General features: G+C 45.4%; 2 protein-coding genes across 6 annotated transcripts in view; one reads left to right on the top strand and one right to left on the bottom strand.

Moving 5' to 3' along the window:
* The first annotated feature begins 5,431 nt into the window (after nt 1-5,431).
* Mixl1 (Mix paired-like homeobox) lies at nt 5,432-9,131 on the top strand. Of its 2 annotated transcripts, none has more exons than XM_052200927.1 (2): nt 5,432-5,812; nt 8,162-9,131. In XM_052200927.1, the coding sequence occupies exons 1-2, from the start codon at nt 5,432-5,434 to the stop codon at nt 8,462-8,464; spliced, it is 684 nt and encodes a 227-aa protein (XP_052056887.1). In that variant the 3' UTR covers nt 8,465-9,131. The 2 variants fall into 2 exon arrangements, with proteins under 2 accessions (XP_052056887.1, XP_052056886.1); XM_052200926.1 differs by having other exon boundaries at nt 8,129-9,131.
* Nucleotides 9,132-12,733: 3,602 nt separating this feature from the next.
* The window catches only part of Lin9 (lin-9 DREAM MuvB core complex component), a 48,871-nt gene continuing 38,248 nt past the window's right edge, over nt 12,734-23,356 (bottom strand). For all 4 annotated transcript variants that reach the window (XM_052200413.1, XM_052200412.1, XM_052200414.1 and 1 more), the window contains 4 exons: nt 22,081-22,206; nt 15,261-15,440; nt 15,040-15,137; nt 12,734-14,139 (listed from right to left, as the gene is read on the bottom strand). In XM_052200413.1, the coding sequence (XP_052056373.1) occupies nt 14,034-14,139; nt 15,040-15,137; nt 15,261-15,440; nt 22,081-22,206 (510 nt within the window). In that variant the 3' untranslated portion in view covers nt 12,734-14,033. The remainder of the gene's footprint in view (nt 14,140-15,039; nt 15,138-15,260; nt 15,441-22,080; nt 22,207-23,356) is intronic.

Here is a 23,356-nt window from a genome sequence, read left to right as displayed (position 1 = left end):
AAATCTATCTGCCTCTGCCTCCCAAGTGCTAGGATTAAGGGCATGCACCACTAAGCCTGATTAATTTAAAGGTATTATTTAGAAGAGAGGATTTTTTTTAAAAAATATATTTTCCATTTGGAGAAATAACTATGAAAGAATTACTATTTAATGTATATTTATAGAAGAGAAATAGCCAGCAGAACATAGAATTTGAGTTCAGTAAGTATTTATGAGGTTGGGATATTAGTTTGGTGGGCAAAACAATTTCTGTTCAAGCATAGGGATCTGAGTTTTGGAGTGTTGACATACATGTAAGAACCTAGAACAACAGAACATGCCTGGAGTTCATGCCTCGAGTCTTTGACTTCAAGAAATAGAGTCCAGGAGCTGGCTGACCAGTTTCTCCTGCTGACTCTGTGAACTTCAGGCTTAGTAACAGACTCCTGGAGTCTCAATAAAGTATGAGGGGCCAGGGTGATTCTGAGTGGTTAAGTTCTTTTTTGTTTGTTTTTTGTTTTTTAAGGATTACACACACACACACACACACACACACACACAGTAGCTATCTTCAGATACCCAGAAGAGGAGGTCATTGGAGCCTATTACAGATGGTTGTGAGCCACCATGTGGTTGCTGGGATTTGAACTCATGACCTCTAAAAGGGCAGTCAGTGCTCTCAACTGCTGACCCATCTCTCTCTCCAGCCCAGTGGGTTATTTTCATTTCACGTATCTGTGCTCAGGGGAACTTTTGCGGATCTGCTGCAGTGGCCTCCGTCCCCCAACCCATCCATGAACAAGGGGACCCCAGACATCCCTGTGTGGATACAGCACCTGCATCCTTTGCTTCGAATTTGTAAAAGGCAAGTTTTGGTTGTTTGTTTTGCTCTTAGGAGACCAAATCTAGGGTCTTCGGCATGCTATGCTGTGGGTCTTGTTACATTAAACTTTGTCCATTTCTTAATTTATATCCTTTTTATTTTCCAGGATCTAACCTAGAACACGACACCGCAGTTATTCATCCAACTATGTGGTTGGCTTGATGGACTGTGCCTGCATTGCCAGCACAAGAAAGGTGACTCAGGACCAAAAGTTCCAGCCAGCCTGGACTGCATGGCAAGACCCTGTCTCAAAAGATAACTGTAAAAGAAGAGCTCTCGGGGCTGGAGAGATGGCTCAGGGGTTAAGAGCACTGACTGCTCTTCCGGAGGTCCTGAGTTCAAATCCCTGCAACCACATCGTGGCTCACAACCATCTGTGATGAGATCTGATGTCCTCTTCTGGTGTTTGAGGACAGCTCCAGTGTACTACATATAATAAATAAATAAATCTTTAAAAAAAAAAAAAAGAGGAGCTCTCAAAGGGCTTAAAAATGCACTCACAAAAATCTGTGCATGTGATTTATTTATTTATTTATTTTGGTTTTTCAAGACAAGGTTTCTCTGTGTAGCCCTGGCTGTCCTGGAACTCACTCTGTAGACCAGGTTGGCCTCGAACTCAGAAATCTGCCTGCCTCTGCCTCCCAAGTGTCAGGATTAAAGGCGTGCGCCACTACCGCCCAGTCGCATGTGATTTATTTATTGATTTATTTTTGTTTTTGAGGCAGGGTCTTGTTATGTAGCCCTGACTGACCTGGAATTTCCTGTGTAGACCAGGTGGAACTTGGTGTGATTCTCCTGCCTCAACCTCCTAAGTACTGGAACAGTAGGCACTCAGTAACCACAGCTGGCTTCTGTGAACACGATTTAAAATAATACTGAAGCAATGCTGAAGGGCATAAAAGGCTGTGTGTGTGTGTGTGTGTGTGTGTGTGCATGTGTATGTGCGTCTCCCCTCTGTCTGTCCGTCTGTCTTTTCTTAAGGCAGGGTCTCTCTATTATATAGCCATGGCTGTCCTGAAACTGGCTATGAAGGACCAGGCTAGCCTCAGGCTCATAGAAATCCTCTCCTCTTCTGAGTGCTGAGGTTAAAAGTATGCACCACTATGCCTGGCTAAGAGTTTTTCTTTCTAGCACTTCCAGTTCCAACCTGAGTCTTCTCTGTATCTGGACAAGGAAACATCCAAGCACATGCAAGAAAAAAAATCAATTCACAGACAGCAAGATAGTCAGCAGGTAAGTGCTTGCCGTCAAGCCTGAAGGACTGAGTTCAACCTCTGGACGTACGTATGTAGCCGGTGGAGAGAACCATTTCCCACAAATTGTCCTCTGACAATGCATGTGTACGTTGTGCAGACGAGTTTGCGTGTGTGCACGTGTGTGTACACACACACACACACACACACCCCGTGTGGGGGGAGACCACAGACAGACAGAGACATAGAGAGAGACAGAAAGGGGGAGAGATGGGGGAAGAAAAAGAAAAGCCAAATTTAAGAATTTAGTGCAAAAGGAAGAGAGAATGGGGGGGGGGTGTCTCTGAGCTGTTGTTCAATGCATACTGCAATATGGATCAAATCTGAAGGAAAATGGTCAACAAAATGATGTTTGTTGGTCACAAATAGCACTATGATTTCCGGCCAGACATCCCAGCTCCCAGGAGGACACAGCCTGTCATTATTTTCCTCAGTCCATTTCCCTGCCCTGCAGGGTTCCTCTGGGCAAGCAGAAGGTGGCAGAGGACAGTGATGGACCAAAGGCCCTGGGAGGATTTCCACATAGCAGGTTGAAGAATTCCTACAGCTCAGAGTCCAGGGGAGTCTCTAGGAGACTCAGCTGTCACTGGCAAGCGCCTACCGGAGCACAGCCATAGCCATAGACCTCTGCTTCCCTCTCGGGCTGCTTTCCTGATCCCTTCAGGTGGCAGCCACTGTGCTACATGGCAGAAACCAGGCCACCCCTCTTCCCAAGATGACTGGAACCCAGTGTTCCCACAGAGTCATATCTGGAGGTCCGCTTGGCGCAGCATCTGTCCAGGTCTTTGGGCTTTAGTTTGGATTGTAGTGTGCTTCTTGGAGAGTAAGACAGGGACATACACACCTACTATATAAGAACACACACAAGCACAGCCTGGCACAGCCATACATTTTTTTTTTTTTTTTTAGTTTTCAAAATAATTCATTTTAAATAATGGATTTTAAAATTGAGTGATGGGGGCTGGAAAGATGGCTCAGTGGTTAAAGAGCACCAGCTGCTCTTCCAGAGGTCCTGAGTTCAATTCCCAGCACCCACATGGTGGCTCACAGCCATCTGTAATGTCCTCCTCTTGTATGTCTGAAGACAGTGACAGTGTACTCATATAAATAAAATAAATGGTTCTTTAAAATTGAGTGAAGGGCTGGGCGTGTAGTTCAGAGAGGGCCTTGCTGGCATGTGCAAGGGCTTGGATTCAAGTCTCAGCATCACAGAAAAAAAGAAAAGAATAAAAGTCGGTATGAACCTTCATGTTCAGGAGGCTGAGGAAAGTGCATCTCAAGTTCAAGGCCAGCCTGGGCTATATAGTGAGACCCAATCTCTAAATTAATGAACAAATGCTAGAAGATGTAGCATTGTTGCTACAGTGAATGTCTGGTGTGCACAAGGCATGGTTCTCCAACACTGCATAAAATCAGGCATTGTGTGGAATGCTTGTAAATACAGTGTTGCATCATCATGGAGGTGGGAAGATCAGAAGTTCAAAGCCATCCTTAGCTACATAGAGAATTTGAGGCCAGCTAGCTTAGGATACACAAGACCCTGATGTATGTATATATGGAGTGGGGGGAAGGAAAAAAAACATAGAAAAATAATCTCATTTTCCATTGCATACACTGTGAAACTGAAAAGCTCTGTCAAAAAAAAAAAAAAATAGAAGAGAAAGCCTTGCGGTGGTGGCACACGCCTTTAATCCCAGCACTTGGGAGGCAGAGGCAGGCAGATTTCTGAGTTTGAGGCCAGCCTGGTTTACAAAGTGAGTTCCAGGAGGGCTACACAGAGAAACTCTGTCTCAAAAAAAAAAAAAAAAAAAAAAAAAAGGAGGAAAGAAAGGGAGAGGGGTTGGAGGTGTGTGTGTGTGTGTGGGTGTGTGTGTGTGTGTTTGAGGGAAAGGGATCAGATGGACAAAAAGCAGGTCTAGAGATTCTCAGCGTCTCCAGAAGGCAGGTGGCCAGGACACTTCTACAACTGCCCCCCTGGTGGACAGCTCAAGCCTAGAACTCTCAGCAGTTTGCTGATTGATCGATCAATCACTTTGTACTTTGACCCCTGGAATAATTGCCCATAGTAAAGATATGCCCACTTGCTGCTCTTCCATAGGGTGAAGGTTCAGTTCCCAGCACTGTGTATTAGCAGACACAATGCTCATGACCGCACCCACACATGCCTTCTCCTGGGAGACCTCTCATTAGCAGCAGGAGGAAGCTGCAGGAGCAGGTCCTGGGCTGTGCTGTGGAACACCCCTGCCTCAGCAGGGAGCCCCTTTGAGGCCTTGGGGGCCGTGCTCCACGCCTCTGCGCCCTTCTGCCTCAAAGCTACATGCCTCTGGTTTCTCTACGACGCAACTTGGTTTGTTTCAACAGATGTTCGCTGAGAGTGTTGCTTAGGATTTTCCAGTTCCTAGGTCCTATTCTCAGGACCAGAGGGTAAGGAGGTGGGGGGAGATTTATATGAATAAATGAATGCATGTGTGCACGAGGGGAAGCAGATAGAGAAGTCACAACTAAACTACAAAACAGCATATAACAAAACGGGAACCTCAAATGAGCTTCAGGGGACAAAGGAAACAGTAATGACTTAAGGGGGAGCAGGAACTTCAAGGAGTGGTTTTATTTCTTCGGGTTCTGAGCACTGTTGAGATTCTCTTGGATCGCTAACCCCGTACAACTTCAGCCCGCCCAATTTTCAGCACCCTTGTTGACAGGTCACAGATATTCTAGGCGGGAGCAGCGTTACTGCTCAGGATGTGTGCCTGTCCCCTTTGAGGTCTCTTTATCTTCACCCCCACCTTGGATTCAGGATGTGTCAGGGTGGTTTGCCGAGGGCAGGGCTAGGCTGTTTAACCAACCTGGAGTAAGGTCTAGCACATAGCAGGGGTGGTAAATAGCGCCTTTGATGGTGACAGGCGGACAGCGGGCCAGGCGCAGTGCGGGGGACCTGAGAACCAAGCCCCGGAGAGATTCAGGCGGAGGCATTCTGACCCAGAAGAGGGGGTTCTGTGCAAGTCTAGCCTGCACTTGGGGGGACTCCACAGGAGCAGAGCGGTTCTAAGTATGTGGATTGGTGGTCCAGCTGGTCGGCGGATGGGAGGGGAAGCGACGGAGCGGCCGGGACTCAAGTTCGCGCCTCCCTCACTCCGTTCCCGGGGTCAGCGGAAGCGATTATTCCCGCGGCGTCTGGCGGGGCTGGGGCGGGCTCGCACCCCGAGGAGACGCGGTTTCCCCGCACCCACGCCTTTGATGGCGCCGCCGCCCCCTCCCCGGCTTCTGGCCGCTATAACTGCAGGCGCGCGGGGGTCCCGGGAAGCGTCCGGGAGTCATGGCGGCGGCAGGGTCCCAGCAGCTCCAGTTCGCAGAGGGCGCCGCTTTCCCCACCTTCCCGGCCGCGCATCCTGGGGGGCAGCAGCTCCCAGTCGCTGGGCTGCCCCCGGCGCTCCCCGACTCTCGCGCCCCAGCCGCCACGCCGTGCTTTCCAAGCCAGGGCCCCAGGCCCGCAGCGCAGACCCCTGCCGGCCTGGATCCGCCCGGACCCTCCAAAGGCGCGGCCGCCCCGTCGGCGCCCCAGCGCCGCAAGCGCACGTCGTTCAGCTCGGAGCAGCTGCAGTTGCTGGAGCTCGTCTTCCGACAGACCATGTACCCCGACATCCACTTGCGGGAGCGCCTCGCTGCGCTCACGCTGCTACCCGAGTCCAGGATCCAGGTGGGTCGCGGTGTGCTGGGGAGGTGCTGGGGAGTCACGGGCTTGCTGGGTCATTTATTCTGGGGCGCGCGCGGGGTGGGGGGGAGTTACTTTCTTTGAACTTCTTGGTCCTAGACTTAGGGATGTCAGTAACTACCGTGTTACCCTGTAATCCGGGCAGCTCGGAGGCTTGTGGACCCATCGAAATGTCCAGTGTCCAGTAAGAAGACAAAGTTGTGTGTGTGTGTGTGTGTGTGTGTGTGTGTGTGCAGTCACAGGCCTTCCTCTGGCTTTGATTCTAAGTAGCAGAGCAGGGATGGATCACCAGGTACCTTCAAAACAAGCAAGAACTTCTTGTCACTTTGAAAAAAATAGAGCAAAGTAAGTTTATTGTCTGAGGTTAATCTTTTAGATCATATAATCTTGGAGATGCTAGGGAGAGAAGTTTCTCCCTCTTCCTCCCTCTCTCTCTCTCTCTTTCTCTCTCTCTCTCTCTCTCTCTCTCTCTCTCTCTCTCAGTGTGTGTGTGTGTGTGTGTGTGTGTGTGACAAATTCATGTTGCAAAGTCCAGGCAGGACTTGAATTCACTCACAATCCTCCTGCCTCCGCTTGGATTACAGGTAGTTTCCCCCGAACACCGAGTTTGAGTGCTTGCCTTCTCTCTGGTTAGTCCGTGCCTGAGGTGCCTGAGTGTATGCATGTAGCTTTATGTAGGAGGCCTCATTTAATCTCAGGAAAAGGTGGACTTTTTAGTGTTTATTTTTCCTTTACTTAAAGTGGTTATTCAACTGTCATTTTTTTTTTTTTTTGGTTTTTTTTTTTTTGAGACAGGGTTTCTCTGTGTAGCCCTGGCTGTCCTGGAACTCACTCTGAAGACCAGGCTGGCCTCGAACTCAGAAATCCACCTGCCTCTGCCTCCCAGAGTGCTGGGATTACAGGCGTGCTCCACCAACGCCCGGCCCCACCCCCCACCCCCGTAGACAGAGTTTCTCTGTGTAGCCCTGGCTGTCCTGGAATTTGCTCTATAGACCAGGCTAGTCTTGAAATCAAAGATCTGCCTGCTTTGTCTGGGATTAAAGGGATGTGCTACTACCTCCTGGCTTCAACTGTCACTTTCAACAGTTGTCATTGTGGGCCTCCTAAGCAGGACACCTTCAGTAGTATTTGTGCAGGAATAGTTAAAGACATTTACACACAGAAATGAGCTTCACTGAGGAAAAATATCTACTTGGTTTGATGAGGGAGTCAGGACTTTGAAAAGTGGACTCTAAATAATTTGAATGTCAGTTACCAAAGTGGAGTAGCCTTGTTGCCTGAGGACTGCAGGTGTCTCTACTTTTTTTTTTTTTTTGGATTTGGTTTTTTAGAGACAGGGTTTCTCTGTGTAGCCCTGGCTGTCCTGGAACTCACTCTGTAGACCAGGCTGGCCTCGAACTCAGAAATCTGCCTGCCTCTGCCTCCCAAAGTGCTGGGATTACAGGCGTGCACCACCACTGCCTGGCTGTGTTTCTACTTTTGTGACCTCTTTTCTCATTGCAAATGTCTCTGTAGTGTAGACAGAAGCTAAGTGTGGTGGCACATGCCTGAAATCCCAGCCCTTAGGAGGTGGGAGCAGGAGGATTAAGGGCACTCTTGGCTGCACATCCAGTTTGAGGATAGCCTGGACTCCAAAAGAGTCAGTGAGTGTCTGTCTGTCTGTCTCTGTCTGTCTGTCTGTCCGTCTGTCTGTCTGTCTCTCTCTTTGTCTCTCTCTCTTTGTCTCTCTCTGTCCCCCACCCCTCACCCCCGGCTGCTTTGGGAACTAGCTCTGTAGACCAGGTTGGCCTCAAACTCAGAGATCCACCTGCGTCTCCCTGCCTCCCAAGTGCTGGGATTAAAGGCATGTGCCGCCACCACCTGGCTGAGACCCTGTCTTTTTTAAAAAAATGTGTAAAATAAAAAGCAAACAAACAACCAAGTATAGCAAATGAGGACAGAACCAGACACTGTTCCAGCTTTGCATCTGAGAATGACCGAGAAGGTTTGGAGCTCTGGACATCAATCCGTTAGCTCAGCTGCTTTCTGTAAGCCACAGACTCTGAGCAGAGAGCCAAAGCTAATATGTAGCTCTCTTTGTAGAGTGTTTGCCTAGCATGCATGAAGCCCTGGGTTCCGTTCTCACCACCACATAAGCCACTTGTGGGGGTACAGCCTGTAACCCCAGCTCTGTGGAGTGGAGGAAAGACAAGGTCAAGGTCCTCCTTGGCTACCACCTGAGTCTGAGGCCAGCACTGGCTAGAGAAACTATCTCAATCCAACCCCAACCAAACTAACAATAAAAACCCCAGCCCAAAGCAGCTCAGCGGTTTTTTTTTCCCTCCTGTCCCCCAGGTGTGGTTCCAGAATAGACGAGCCAAATCCAGGCGCCAGACTGGGAAGCCATTTCAGCCGCTACCCTCAAGGCGGGAAGTTTTCCTCCATCGCCCTGCTCCTGGGACTGAAGCAAGGTGCTTGAAGCCTCAGCTGCCTCTGGAGGCAGATGTGAACCGCGTTCCCGATCCCAACGTGGCCGGAGGAGGCGTCTGTACTCAGAGTTCTCAGAGTTTTGAAACTTATTCATCTCTCTCTGAGGATATTGGCTCAAAGTTGGACTCGTGGGAGGAGCACATCTTTTCTGCCTTAGGTAACTTCTGAGGATTCTAGGAAAGTTGAGGATGCACTCAGGGAGATCTGGGAGATTCGAACCAGAACACTACCCTGTCTGATCTCCTGACTGGCCAAGGCCTTGGTTTCTGGACCATCTCTCACATTTAGGTTTCCCTCTCAGACACTGAGCCTTTAACTGCTGGCTTGTTCTCAGAAGCCACCCAAAAGTCACTGTGAATCTCCAAGACAGCACATTATAATTTGATCCACATCTCCTAGGCCTTCTTACTAGGGTGATTCTTATTTTTTTCAGACTGACTGTTCAGAACTTGTTTTCTTCATAAGAACCTTCGGCTTGACTCAGTTTCCCCCTTCTCGGCAGCTGCTGTCTTCTCGTAGTCCCACCAGGACCTACAGCGTGGGTTCACCCACTCTAACCCACGTCTTACTCTGACCTTATCGCCGAGATGTATTACTCTTTTTTACTGAGTCTTTTCGTTTTGTTCTTGACCTGGCTGTGTAAGTAAGGACACCTCGAACTCCTGTCCTACCTTAACTTGCCACCATGACTGGATGTTGCTATTTTTTGCTTAAAATTGTATATGACATTAACATGTATATTCAGATTATTGGATGTCACTATTTTCGTTTAAACTTTTATATGGCATTAGCACACATACCCAAATCAAGCTGCTCAACACATGTGTGGTATCAGCCACCTTCCTTTTCTGTGATGATGCAATCTATTAGCAATTTTCAAGTGTATGAAGTGTTGATATTGACTGCAGTCATCACCGTGGAGATTTTCAGCTTCTCTCTCCTAGCTGACTGTATCCTAGCCACCTCCCCTGCCCTTACTTGACTGGTTTCTCATCTGGCCTGTGCACTTTACACTCCATCAGTAAAGATGCTACCTTCAGGTTCTTTCAAGAGCCCCATGTCTCTTGTTCCCCATTTTTTTTAAGTCACTCTATTTGGAAATCTGTGGCAGCCTCCAGTTACCACACCGTAAAACCCTGTCAAGCACACTCCCAATAAATTCCATCATCTTTAGCGTATGCAAACCTTAAGATCGTTTATCCATAATGTGCTTCTTTGTTCTTCCTTTCTCCTGAGATGAAGCAGTGAGAAAGTTTCTCTTTTGAAACAGCTCAGGCAGCTCCCTTTCTGAAGTCTGACCTTTTCCTAACTAATCTTACTCTTTGCACCGGTTACTTTGACAACCATTTGTCTTAGCACTTGTTATTACGTTTCCTGTACAGCGTTAGTGGGTTACTAAGTGTTCCTCACTACTATTCTTACAGAAATCCCATTGAAATGAGCCCTGACTTGAATTGAACCCTGTTTTCCCAGACCTCAGTGCTGGGAAACTTAGGGAGTACATAATGAATGACCAAGAAGACATTCTGAAGGGATGGATATACTTTCTGCATATGCAGTGCACTGAGTATTTGAGTAAGCTTAGTTGCAGGGCTGCTAAGATGGCTCAGTGTTACCACCACGCCTGACAACCTGAGTTTGATCCCCAAGACCCACCTGGTGGAAGGGAGAACAGATTTCTTTGTCTTTTTGACTTCCATGTGTGTGCTATGGTGTGCACCCACATACGTACACACATACAAAATAAATAAATTCAAGAAAAAAATTAAAAGCTTATTGTCTTTTTCGTTGCTGTGATAAACACCAGGATCAGGACAGCTTATAAAACTAAATGTTGAATTGGGCTGACAGTTACAGAAGGGTAGCATCCATGATGGAGAAACCGAGGCAGGATGGCAGGAAGAGTTCACATTTGGAAACAAGGATGTAGAGTACTGGGGATGGGGTAGCTTCTGAAGCCTCAAAGCCCCACCCCCAGTAACACACACCCTCCACAAGACCACACCTCCCAATTCTACCAACCGGGAGCCACAAGTTATAGGGCCATTCTCATTCAAAGCACCAAGCTTACCTTAGATCCCTCAGACTACATTAAGACTCATGAGTATTTTGGTTTCAGAGTTCCAGGTATATATAAATGACCAGGTGAACTTAAGAACTAAAATATTGATATGGTAATTGAAGTCTCACCAACAGAGACTCAAACTTAAGCTGGCGACAGTTTAGATGATAGTTTAGGCCAATTGAGATGCTGTAAATCCAGTGACAAGACGGAGAAGAACACCTTAAACTTAATGGAATACTCAGAATCAGTCAAAAACAAACTATGTAATTAGGGGTTAGAGAGATGACTCAGCAATTAAGAACACCTGTTGCTCTTGAAGAAGACTCAAGTTCAATTCCCAGCATCCACATGGTTTCTAACTTTTCTTAATTCCAGTTCAAGATCTGACGTCCTCTTCTGCCCATTTTGGGCACCAGGCATACAAATGGTGCACATATGTAGACACATTATGTACACACAGGCAAAACATCCATACACATAAAAAAGAAAGATAGACAGACAGGAAGAAAGGTTTTTCTGAGATGGAGAAAGAAATGAAGGCAGGCAGGCAGAAAGACAAACAGGAAGACATAAAGGTTTTTTGAGACAGAGTTTCTCTGTGTAGCTCTGGAAGCCCAGAGACTCACTCTGTAGATCAGGTTAGCCCCGAACTTAGAGATCCACTCCTCCTGAGTGCTGGGAATAAAGGCATGTGCCACCACTGCCTGACCCTTTTTGCCCCCCTCCCTCCCTTTTTAGCTCTTTGAGACAGCATCTTTTTTTTTTTTTTTTTTTTTTTTTTTTTTTTTTGATTTGTTTTTTTCCGAGACAGGGTTTCTCTATAGCTCTGGCTGTCCTGGAACTCACTCTGTAGACCAGGCTGGCCTCGAACTCAGAAATCTGCCTGCCTTTGTCTCCCAGAGTGCTGGGATTACAGGCATGCGCCACCACTGACCGGCTTGAGACAGCATTTTATCAACTTGCCCAGGCTAGTACTGAATTCACTCTGTAGCCCAGGCTGGCCATGAACTTGTGATCCTTCAGCTTTAGCCTTCCAATAAACTGGGATTATACTCACACCAGGCCAGCTCAATAAAGAAAATTTAATAGGCAAATCTCTTTTATTTTTACATTCTTAGTGACCAGTGAATTTGATGTTTTAGAGCTAGTGTTGAGTAGTTGAGATCCAGTCCGTTGGCTCCATGTGGCCCTGGGAGCTTTCTAAAAAGCTGCAAACGCGCTCACCAGTGACAGGATCATTCAAGCCCGGGCACATCTGACTCCAAACAACTGCTTCAATTAGATAGCGCTTTTTTCCTTAACAAAAATAAACTTCAGCTATATTCTTCGGTGTGGGCTCTGCTGTCGGCACAGCACTGAAGGACATGCGACGTACAAAATGAGGTCTGTCTTGACCTCAGTGACAAGTGAGCACTAAGCAGCATTTACTGACTTCTAGTTAAATTTAGTCTTTTGCTGGGTCTATACTAAGAAAATTAGTTTTCTTGCTTAGTGTTTCCGCAGTGATCTACTCACAGATGAAAAATAAAACCACTTCTCCATGAATGATACTGGACAGGGATGATTTCCAGATGGCCAGAGCTGGGCACGATGGAGTGCGGCTTAAGTCCCCAGCTGCAAAGCCTGCCTGAGCAACACAGTGAGAATTTGACTTAAACAACAACAAAACCGAAAGAGACCTGGCCACCAATCTGTACTACATTGCCTAAAAACTTCACGGAAACCGGCACTCTTGTTAACACTAAAAAAAAAAAAAAAAACAAACAAAAAAAACCAGCCCCATGGGAAGAACAACGATGTCGGCCACCCAGATGCCCTAGGACTCCCAGGGACTAAACCATCGACCAAGGGGTACACATGGTTCCAGCCAAATTGTGGCAGAGGAATGCCTTGTTGGGCATCAGTGGGAGGAGTGGTCCTTGGTCAGGTGAAGGCTCAACAGATGCCCCAAAGGGAAATCGGGGCATATACATGGAGGCAGGGGTTAGGAGGAGGGGTCGGGGGTTTTTAGGGAGGGGGAAATAAGAAAAGGTTTTACCATTGGAAATGTAAATGAAGAAGATATTCAATAAATAAAATAAAAAAAAATTTGAGACAGGTTTTATGCAGAACAGGGTGGCTTTGAACCCACAGAAACATACCTGCCTCTGCCAGGTCCCTAGTGCTGGGATTAAAAGTATATATTACCACACCTGGATTAAAAAGAAGGATGACTTTTATCTGCTTGTGTGTGGGAGCTCTGCTCAGAGGGGAACCTACCAAAGTCAGATGGCCTCTGGGCACCTCACCTGCTGAGCTATCTCACCAGCCCTCTGAAAACATCTTAAATAGAATTAACTATCATCTTTCGTTAATAAGATTCTCAGACATCATTAAATTTCATAGATTGATTTATTTAGAATTACAAATATTAAGAATAAAAGATTTATGCTTTTCTTAATTAACATAACAGTTTAGCTAAATATAAACTCTGCACTAGGATCTGCAGTGGCCCATAGCAACGAAGAACACAGAAGCATTTTAAACTATACAAAAATTTCAAGGAAAATAATCTTATTTCAGTTTTATTATACATTAATATACAAAAGTCTCATTTTATGAGATGTCAAAGAATCAGAACCACCTCTATAGCTCTAGTTTAAACTCCAAATCTGAAAACAATTATATTTTGGCTTTATAATATTCTATATTAAAACAAAAATTTAAAATACATACTTTTTACAAGATTATTTTAGGCAGGGTTTTTCTTAAAAAGAAAAACCCAAACCAAACAAGAAAACAACTAAAACCAAACCTCCCTCTGTAATTCACACTGTCATATGCTTTCCTTATAAAATATTTTTACTTTATAAATTGTGTACTGTTGAATTTTAACCAGTAATCTGGTTTAAAGTTGTGCAAATAAACAAAAAAATATGAAAATAGTGTGTTATCAGTCTTTTTTTAAAATAAGTCTTAGCAATAGCACTCCTGCCCTGAATCCTGGAAGGCATCCAAGTCCACTCGCTGGGACCCAGCAGTGCACGTACAACTCCGCCTGTGCCTTCATCTCCTTCTGCTGATAAACAAGGCTTTTATAAATTATGATAAATTAAAATATTTATTATTATAATTGATCTATAGAACCATGTCACACTGTCAGTATATGAGACATATACTTAAGTCCATGTTTCCCATCTGCATTCCAGTGGGTTCCTGAAGACCCGACCTCCCACACTCATGACGTCCATTTTGAAGCCTGAGATACAATGGTCAACTACATCCACCGGAGCAGTGATCCTCAGGTGGGATTTCCACCATCATGCATGGAGAGACCATGCTTCTTCATGTTCTGTGTCACAGGAGCCGTCTGCATGTGCTGAGCAGTCACGCATGGATAAACAGCAGCGAGCACACTCCTCCATGGGAGAGTACGTTCAGGGAATTTCAGGTTAAAACTGTTTGCTGATAAACATGAAATATAAGCAACACCACTGCATCTGGATAATAAAAGAGCAATAAATAAATTCTGGTCAGCACAACGCTGGTTTACGAAGCAGTACAGTGTATTAAAAAGCCGTGGTTGGAGATGTACAGTGCTGTTTTCCAGCAGATAGGCTTTGTGGTGTCGGAAGCTTAGGTTAAGGTAGAGGACTCCTCAGACCACGGTGGTGTGCAGCTGGGCTCCTGCGCTCAGTCTCTGTTAGTGTTGTTGGCTGCGAAGGCATGTAAGTTTCCCATCTGGCTCAGGCCACTCTGGATATGTGCAACATGGATTTCTACATTATTCTGAAAACAACTAGGAAGAGAAAATAAGATTAACTGTCACAAAATTAGGAAAAACAAAACATTAAATTCATTATTATTCATGTGTGTGCCATAGCATAACTGTGGCAGTCAGAGAGTAATTTGTGGAGTCTGTTCTTTCTCTCTGCCTTCATTTGAGTGCTGAAGACTGAGCTCAGGTCTCCAGGCTTCTATGGCAAATGCCATCCTGACAGCCTACAACTTATTCCTTCATTACTGTGTGCACATGCATGCTATGGTCCACACATAGACGTCAGAAGACAACTGTGTGTCTCCGTCCACCTTTACACAGACTAGACTCAACTCAGGGGCCAGGCCATTGAGGCAAGTGCCTTCGCCTGCTGAGCCAGCTCAAGACCTCAGAAAAAGCATTTTTTTTGTGAGTGGGGCACTTAATTTTAATTAGTAAACAGATATTTCTTAGAATACGGCTAAGAACCGGGCAGTGGTGGCTCAAGCCTTTGATCTCAGCACTCGGGAGGCAGAGGCAGGCAATATCTCTATGAGTTTGAGGCCAGTTTACAGAGTGAGTTCCAAGACAGATGGGCTACACAGGGAGAACCTATCGCCTCAAAAAACAAACAAAACAAAACAAAACAAAATAAGAAGTAAGAAAAGGCCTCGGGGAAGACACAGATCTGTTTCACCCTGGCAGGAAAGCAAGCTTAGGAGCAGAGGTGGCCAGGGTACTGAAAGGGTCAGGGCTCTGCGGCAAAGCAAACCCAGAGGTTGTTCTGATGTCTTCATGCAGAGCTTATGTTATATGTCTGTTCTGTCAACAGGATGACTAGAAGCGAAAAGCTCTTCTAAATATATTTAAAAGATAAACAAACACACAAAAACTTTACAAATAAGCAGAACTCTTACATGTCACCACATACCAATGACTTACCTGATATTAGAAGCATCTATTGTGTTCTTTATGTCATTTAATGAATCTGTGAGAGATTTGAATTCAAAGGAATTCAGGTCTCCTCCTTCTGCCAGGCACTACAGGGAAAAAAGGTTTCAAAATTTAATTAAATTTTAGCTTAAGTATAGACATAAGTAGGAACAAATTAATATGGTTTTCTTAGGATAAAAAAAAAAGAAGCTATTTTCCTTCAAATTTACCTTAATTTGTAATAAAATCGCAGTGAGCCTGGAGATCAAATCTGTCAGATTTTCGTTTTCCACACAGGGCTGTCCTGAGGCGGAGTTAGCTTGCCGGACGATCTCCTGGGCTTCTTCCTCACACCTTCGTCTCAAGTCTGTTGGCTGATCGGCAGGCTGGAGTCCCTGGTCTGGTGCAAGCTGAACATGTAGGAGTAAAACATGAGATACACATGACAGTGTGTGTGTGTACACGGATGGATGTGCCATGGCATACACGTGGAGTCAAAGGACACTCGGAGGACCTGGGTGACATCCCTGCATGTAGGCTGTGTGAGCTGTCATGACTGTACTGCACATTTCTCGCAGGAGCACCGCAGTGTGATGCAGTCGTCTCTGTGCATCACTACTGCACAGTACCCGGCGGTCATCTGTCTCATTCCTGGTAAGATGTGTATTTTTGCTCTGTTTGACAGATTTCCACAGTGACGATTTCCTCTTTGTAACTAGTATTCAAGAAAAGACTTCGAGGCTACGTAAACCTTCTGTTTGGCATCACAGTTTTCCTTACCATTCTGGACATCCAATGATGCCCAGTGGTTGTATCGATCATTACTATGATGGTTGTCAAATGTTATGTTTATTTAAGTTTATTGTTATCATGACTGAGTGTGTATGTGTTATATGTACCACGTGGATATAGGTGCCCAAAGAGGCCAGAAGCATCAGATCCCCTGGGACTGGAGTAACAGGCACTTGTGAGCTGCTGAACTGTGTGCTGGCAACTGAACCAGGCCTCTGCAAGAGCAGTGAGTGCATTTAACCAATGAGCCATCTTTCCAGCCCCATGTGTCTTTTCCTGGTCATTTTCCATCTTTCTTTTTTTTTTTTTTTTGGTTTTTTGGATTTGGTTTGAGACAGGGTTTCTCTGTGTAGCCCTGGCTGTCCTGGAACTCACTCTGTAGACTAGGCTGGCATGGAACTCAGAAATCCGCCTGCCTCTGCCTCCCAGAGTGCTGGGATTACAGGCGTGCGCCACCACCGCCCGGCTCCATCTTTCTTTTTTTGAGACAAGGTCTCTCACTAAACCTAAAGTGCACCAATTTGGTCAGGCAGCGTGGACTATACCAATCAATTTTAGGGATCCACCTGGCTCTGTGTCCATTTCCCTGATCTGGCAGTAATAGGACCACAGGTTTATATCACTGCATCTGGCTTTTAGGAAGGTACTGAGGATTTGAACTCAGGTCCTCATGCTTGAGTGGCGAGCACTTTACTGAGCCATTGCCTCAGTCCAAGATGGCACTTTTATAATACCAATATGTATTAATTCTGCTAATCTATGGACTCTAAGCTCTTTATTCTGAAGCTTAGATTTGGACATCAGAACTCTGTGATGATATTCTGTTTTAAATGCCCACATAGTTTGGGCATTTTCCTGGCATAGTAAAATGGTCTATATTCATCTTCTGCTCCTGCTGTCCTAGGCCGAAACTGCCTCTGTTCAAGAATCCCTATTTCCTTTTACTGGGGACAATGCTGAGACCAAATTATCTGTGAGGTGTGTCCTTTGCTGCTAGGACATCATTGCTCCTAGGCTAATACACATATGCATTTAATTACACCTGCTATGAACAAACCAGGAACTCATACTGGCTTCCTGTGACAAGCTAACACCCTAGGATGTAGTCTCTCTTCTCACAACTCCGTCTGCCCATAGTGAGAAAGAGACCTGGCTCCCATTATCCCCAATATACTCACTTGCTCAACCCTAGAATACACAGAAGTTTCAGGACTGCTACTTCATGCCACTGTGAGAATAAAACTTTACTAGTGAGTTTAGAGTTTGGTTCCAGACTAATGGTGGATGGTAAGCACCCTTAGTTTCTGCTGTGGGCATCAGTCTCTGTCCTCTCTAGTGCTGTGTGTCCACTGTTTCTGCTGTGGGCATCAGTCTCTGTCCTCTCTCGTGCTGTGTGTCCACTGTTTCTGCTGTGGGCATCAGTCTCTGTCCTCTCTCGTGCTGTGTGTCCACTGTTTCTGCTGTGGGCATCAGTCTCTGTCCTCTCTAGTGCTGTGTGTCCACTGAGATGCAGCCAGGCTCCATCTCACTTGCAGAGCTGCCTTGTGTTTCTCTTCAGTTTCCTCTCTGTATGTGTGCATAAATGTTTCTGCATGTGTGGCACATGTGTACAGAAGGCCAGGGGTCAACTCCAGGAGTCAACCTCCCTTGTTAGTGTATCCTGAACCTGAAGCTGGCTGACTCATCTAGAGTGGCTGGTTGCAGCGCCCAGGAGCCCACCTGCTCCTGCTTCCCAAGCACTGAAATGACAAGCATGGCTATCCTTCCATGGTGCTGCAGTCGATGTAGGCCCTCAACCTGTTCGATAAGGACTTTACAGAAGAACAGCCCATCTCCTTGATATGTTCTGTCCTGATTTTGCAATGGATCAAACTTGGCTATGAACAAGCCATGCATGAACTCTACTACTGAGCTACACCCCAATCAATTTATTTACTGTTAGAGGTAGCATCAAGCACATGGTGGTCCACCTGCCTCTCCAATACCACCCCATACTCAAACCAGTCTATAGCTTTATCCTTCCTGCAGAAAGGAAGTAAACAGGTAAAATGAATCTTATTTCCACAGATCCCAGAAGTCAGGTACCACTCCTGTCCCACGAAATCCACCCCCACTTTCTCTTTCTGCCCCCTCCTCCCGCTTGTTTATTGAGAAGAGCGTTCATCAAGCTTACTATGTTACCCAGGCTGGCTTCAAACCCCAGGGCTCATCAGTCTCCAGAAGAGCTTGGACAGAGCTTCACTGTAGGATGTTGTCGCCATGCCTCGTTTGCATGCTTACGGTTTTTGTTTGCTTGTTCTTTATGTTACTCTACAGTAAGTCCTGGAGGACCAGTGAGATGGTCCTCCTTATCAGCAGATAAATGTGCTTGCCTTGCGAGCCTGATGACCTGAGCTCAACGCTAGAAGCCATGGTGAAAGAGAACTGGGAAGTTGTCCTCTGACTTCCTCATGTGTGCCATGGCATGTGAGCACGCATGTACATACGCATACACGCATGCATACTTATATGCATAATTCTGATACTAATAAAGCTAAAAATATCCTGAAAGTTACTTTTTATCAGGAAGATAGCCTCCCCTCTTCTCAGTGTTTAAAATTATGTTATGTGTATGATGTTTCTGTCTACATGTATGTCTGTACACTGTGTACACTATGTGCATGCCTGGTGCTTGTGGAGATCAGAACAGAATACTGGATCCATTCCAGATGTTTGAGAGCCATCATGTGGATACTAGGAATGGAACCTCTGAAGAACAGTAAATGCTCTCAACCAGAGTCAACGCTCCAACTCGTCTTTTCTTCCTAGAGCAGCACAGCACTGTGTTAAGGGTCCCATAAGTTATTTGGCCAACTTCCTAAGAGTTGGACTATAACTGTTTTCAAATGTTTGGAGTCACTAATAAGGCTGCAATGAATGACCAGCACGAGGCTACTGGAAACCAACCCTGGGTCCCCTTGAAAAGCACCCAGTACTTTCAACTGCTAAGCCATCACTGCAGCCCCAAGGTTCTGATTTTTAAATTTCATGTATTTGTTTATTTTGGTGTCAATTTTCTCATCCTGGGAGTAATAGGGAATGAAAATTCTACTATATTCCTTTTGGTAAATATGTGTTCATCTGTCTGTGTGTACTAAAGAATCAAACTACTTAGTCATGGTGCTTAGGTTCTTATTTCTTTAAATTGATGCTATACTTTAAGAAAGCCTCTCACAAATGTCCTTGAGGACTAGAGACTCATGTGTAAGCCCTATCTTTATGTGTCGTTTTGTCATGGAAATCTCTTAAACCCCATGGTGTATACTTGTTCCAGATAGATGTTAGTCAGGTCAGGAAATCGATTTACTAGAATGAGTCATTGATAGACAGGTAGCAGGCAAGTATCAGGAAAGTAGAAATAAATAATGATGCAGCTAAGCACAGTGGCACACTTCCAATCTCTCACTGAGGAAGCAGCAGCGGAACGGTTTGAAGCTCAAGGCCAGCCTTGGCTGTAAAGCAATACTGTATCCTTAAAACCAAGGGATCAGAAGTACAGTTTAGTGGCAAAGAACTCGCCTAGAATACGCAAAGCCCAGGTAATACCACTCCCAGAACCATGAAAGGGGTGCAGGAGTGGGGATGGGGTATGTGAGGATGCATGGCTAAAAGAACAGGCATAGGTGACTACAATTCATTTTCTCAGTTCAGTTCATATAGATAGACATCATCATCTGTGGTGGATTTTTTAGGACTTGCCAACATGGTGATTAGAATCTCCTATCACAAATAGAGGGGTCTTTGCTAGAAACACAGCTTCAAAGAATGCAAAAGCAGGAGCACTCTGAATCTATCACAATAATTTAACACTCACTCAGCAGTAAGAGTTTCAAATTTAGGAGCTGGCTGAGCTACCCTCCTATTTATAATCATATGTGAATGAAAAAATGAAAAATTATAACACGTGTGACCCGTGTCCCTGAAATCCACGGTTTACAGCTCTAAAACAATTGAAAGGAGGAAGAGTGGTTTAGAGGATTGTTTGTGTGGAGGATTCAGGTTTGGTTTCCAGCACACACATGGTGACTCAGAACTGCTTTTCACTCCAGTTCCAGGGGACCCACGGCCCTCTCCGACTTCTGAGGCACTGAGCACACACATGATGCACGTGTATACATGTACACAAAACACTCACAAACTTAATAAAATAAGTCTGTTTAAGGGAGGAAGGAGGCTGGATGGATGGCGACTGCTTACTGCCCTGACAGAGGACCCAACACCGCATGATGGCTCGTCAGTCTGTCACTCCAGTTCCAGAGGAGCTGACACCTTCTCTGGCCTCCAATGGCATGCACATGGTGCAGAAGCATATGAACTCGCAAATATCCATATATTTAAGGAGAAAAAGATCATAGTAAGTAAACTAAATTATGATTTCTGGGATAGTGGAAAGTCCATGTAAATGCTGACTTTATTTCCTCGAATGAAGTGATGAGACAGAGCTGGAGCCAAGCTTTAGGAATACAGGGCTTGGGCTGAGCCCCGAGCATCTCTTTTTCTGTGCCGCCTCTAGGCCTAGGCCTGGAAGCTTCCATACAATCTTAATGTCTGCAAGTCTGCCCTTCAAGGCTTCAGCTTCCAGCCTCTGTTTGCTGACCTTAGGCCTAGAACGTTTCAGCCTCCTAGATTTCCTGTTGGATAAGCTCACCCTTTGTAGCTCTTTCTGATCTCTGGCTGGCTGGTTCAACTCAGCTGTTGTGGCTCAAACTCCTCTCCAAGCCGACTGATTCCATCTGGCTTCTCTCAGCTTTGACTGAATTGCTCTGCTTGGCCTCAGACTAACTCTGCAATCTGTCCTCATCTTTTGGCTTCTTATTCTCTGGCTCCTCCTGTCTTTGCTTGCAACCTGTCTCTAAAATTGTCCCGGTAAAAACTGCTTCTGGCAACGTATACAGAACTGCATGAAGTCAGGAACAAACTCAACTCCACTGCACCGCACTCAACTGACTCCCAAATGACGACGGTGGCACACACTGTGCTCTGCTCTTACTTCTATCTTTCTGTCTGTTATTGTGAGAGTTGGGCGTAGCCTATCTCTGACTCATTTGGTCAAATCTTTCTCATTTGACACTTTGTCTGACCCTCAATTAGTAGACATTTTTTTTTTTTTGATTTGTTTTTTTCGAGACAGGGTTTTTCTGTGTAGCCCTGGCTGTCCTGGAGGAACTCACTCTGTAGACCACCAGGCTGGCCTCGAACTCAGAAATCTGCCTGCCTCTGCCTCCCAGAGTGCTGGTATTACAGGCATGCGCCACTACCGCCCGGCTTAGTAGACACTTTTAACCTAACCTCACTTACATTGTTTGGGATTAAAGATGTGTACTAAGTAAGGGCGGAGTCTGCATTTCACCTGGATCACTTGGACCCAGGTCTTTGGATGTTTTCCTTGCTGGAGCAGCCATGTTACTGGATTAAAAGTCTCTTATAGTGGAATTAAGAGTAATTGTTCTAGCAGGTGCAATAGTGCATGTCTGTAATTCTAGTACTTGGGCTAGAGGAGGGTGAGGCAGAGGAATTATGAATTCAAGGCTAACACAGACTAGACTGTTTCAACAAACTCAGCAAGGGACTGGGAAATGGTACATGAGACAGACGCCTGATTAGTGAGCCCTGGGTCCCCGTGAGACCCTGTGTGATAAAACGAGATCCACAGTTCCTGAGCAATGACACCTGAAACCCACTGCTGACTCTGGCGCCCAGAAGTACCTGCCCCCAGCAAAGAGACAAGAACACACATGCACGCAGGCACCATCAAAATACAAAAGAGAACTTTTTTCTGGACTATTAATCCTACACCATTTTTTTGATAGAACAATATAATTTGTAAGTGAGTAACTGAAAATTGATAATTTACTATGTATAAAATATTCTTTTAACATTGATATGAGCAAATATATATGCAAATTGCAGTTCTGATGAAAGACTGTTTAAAGATACGGGTTTAACTTAGAGCCTATAAAAGGTGAAGGTAAAATCATTAAGCTTCAAATAACAAAACATAGAGGGAAAACAATACAAATTAGGCTGTGCACGATGGCACACGCCTTTAATCCAGCACGAGGCAGAGGCAGGTGGACTTCTGAGTGGGAGGCCAGCCTGGTCTCCAGAGCAAGTTCCACAGCCACAGCTACAAAGTGAGACCCCATCTTTTTAAAAAACCCCAAACAAACAAACAAACAAACAAACAAACAAACAATGAAAACAATACCAATTACTTACCTCATAGCAATACTGCTGAACTTTATGCAGAACTTTGTTTAGGTCCTTGTTCAACTGTTCCAGCTCCAGAACAATTGTTGCATATCTCCGTTGGAATTCAATGCCAATGGGCATGGAGTAGGATTTCTGACAAGAAAAAGCAGATCTTGGTAAGGTACTGTCCTGGTAACAATGCAATTTCCATAATCTAAAAGATCTAAAATAGTAGCAGGTTATTATACCAGCCTATAGCCAATGATGCTGTTCTTACCTGGTAATGGTGCATACTGTCTGCATTCACTCTGTCCTCTCTGATCTGTTCTAAGTTAGGTGAGTGTGTGTACATGTGAACACCAATGCAGCTCTATGGGACTGCCCTAGAGCTGGAGTCACAGGCAGTCGTGGGATGCTCGCTGAGAGCACGAGCAACTGCAAGGGCAGTATGCACCCAGCCGCTCAACCAGCTCTGTAGCTCCCACTTCCTTTAGTAGAGATTTTATATACAGAAAACCTAAATGAAGCAAATGCCCTTTTGATATCAGAGATGAGCTCCAGGATTTGGTGTTTGCTCTCTGGGATCCAGTCTTGCTTTGATCCAGTATTTCCACACTATGCCCTGACAGAAAATATGTAATTCACTTTTTGATTTTATAGGAGGTTATAATTAAGAGATTGTCTTGAGCTTCAAGAGACTTTGAACTTTGAAACAGTGTTGAGACTGTGAAAGACTGCAGAAACCTGTGACGTTGGTCTAAATTCATTTTGTACTGACAAAGTCCCAAGCCACTGGGTGTAGGGAGAGTAGAACATAGTAATTTGGAGGCTACAGGCCTTCAAGTTGTCCTCTGTGGGCTCTGGTGTTTGAACATTTGGTGGAAGTCACTGGGCAAGGTTAGGAGGTCCAGCCTTGATGGAAGAACTACGGCCCTGGAGGGGGCTTTGCGACTGTGCTGCTTGCAGCCGGCTTCCTCTCCTCTGTACTATAGTTGAGGATATGAGCTCTCAGCTTCCTGCTCTTGTCACCAAGATGGACTCTTACTCCTCCAGAGCCATAAACCCAGACAAACTCCTTCTTCTGTAAGTTACCTTGGTCATGATGTTTATCACAGTAGCAGGGTAATACAGATAATCCAGAAGTAGGTTTCAGGCTACTGATATGGAGAGCTGCCTTCTAGACCAGTAGCTTACCTTCTCAGTGAACAAGGTATGAACACTTCCTTGCACACTAACCAATGAAGAGTTATATAAGCATTCTTCAAATACTAATTTTTTTTTTAGATTTTTATTTTTATGTGTA

Source organism: Apodemus sylvaticus, chromosome 12 (assembly GCF_947179515.1).
Source record: "Apodemus sylvaticus chromosome 12, mApoSyl1.1, whole genome shotgun sequence".
Classification (NCBI taxonomy): domain Eukaryota; kingdom Metazoa; phylum Chordata; class Mammalia; order Rodentia; family Muridae; genus Apodemus; species Apodemus sylvaticus.
This window is presented reverse-complemented; position numbering and strand designations above follow the sequence as displayed.

Bases quoted from the DNA above. Each gene is read 5' to 3' on its own strand.
- Mixl1 (XM_052200926.1), top strand. From the start codon at position 5,432: ATGGCGGCGGCAGGGTCCCAGCAGCTCCAGTTCGCAGAGGGCGCCGCT. The intron at 5,813-8,128 runs GTGGGTCGCGGT...AGCCCAAAGCAG, and splicing joins TACCCGAGTCCAGGATCCAG to CTCAGCGGTTTTTTTTTCCC.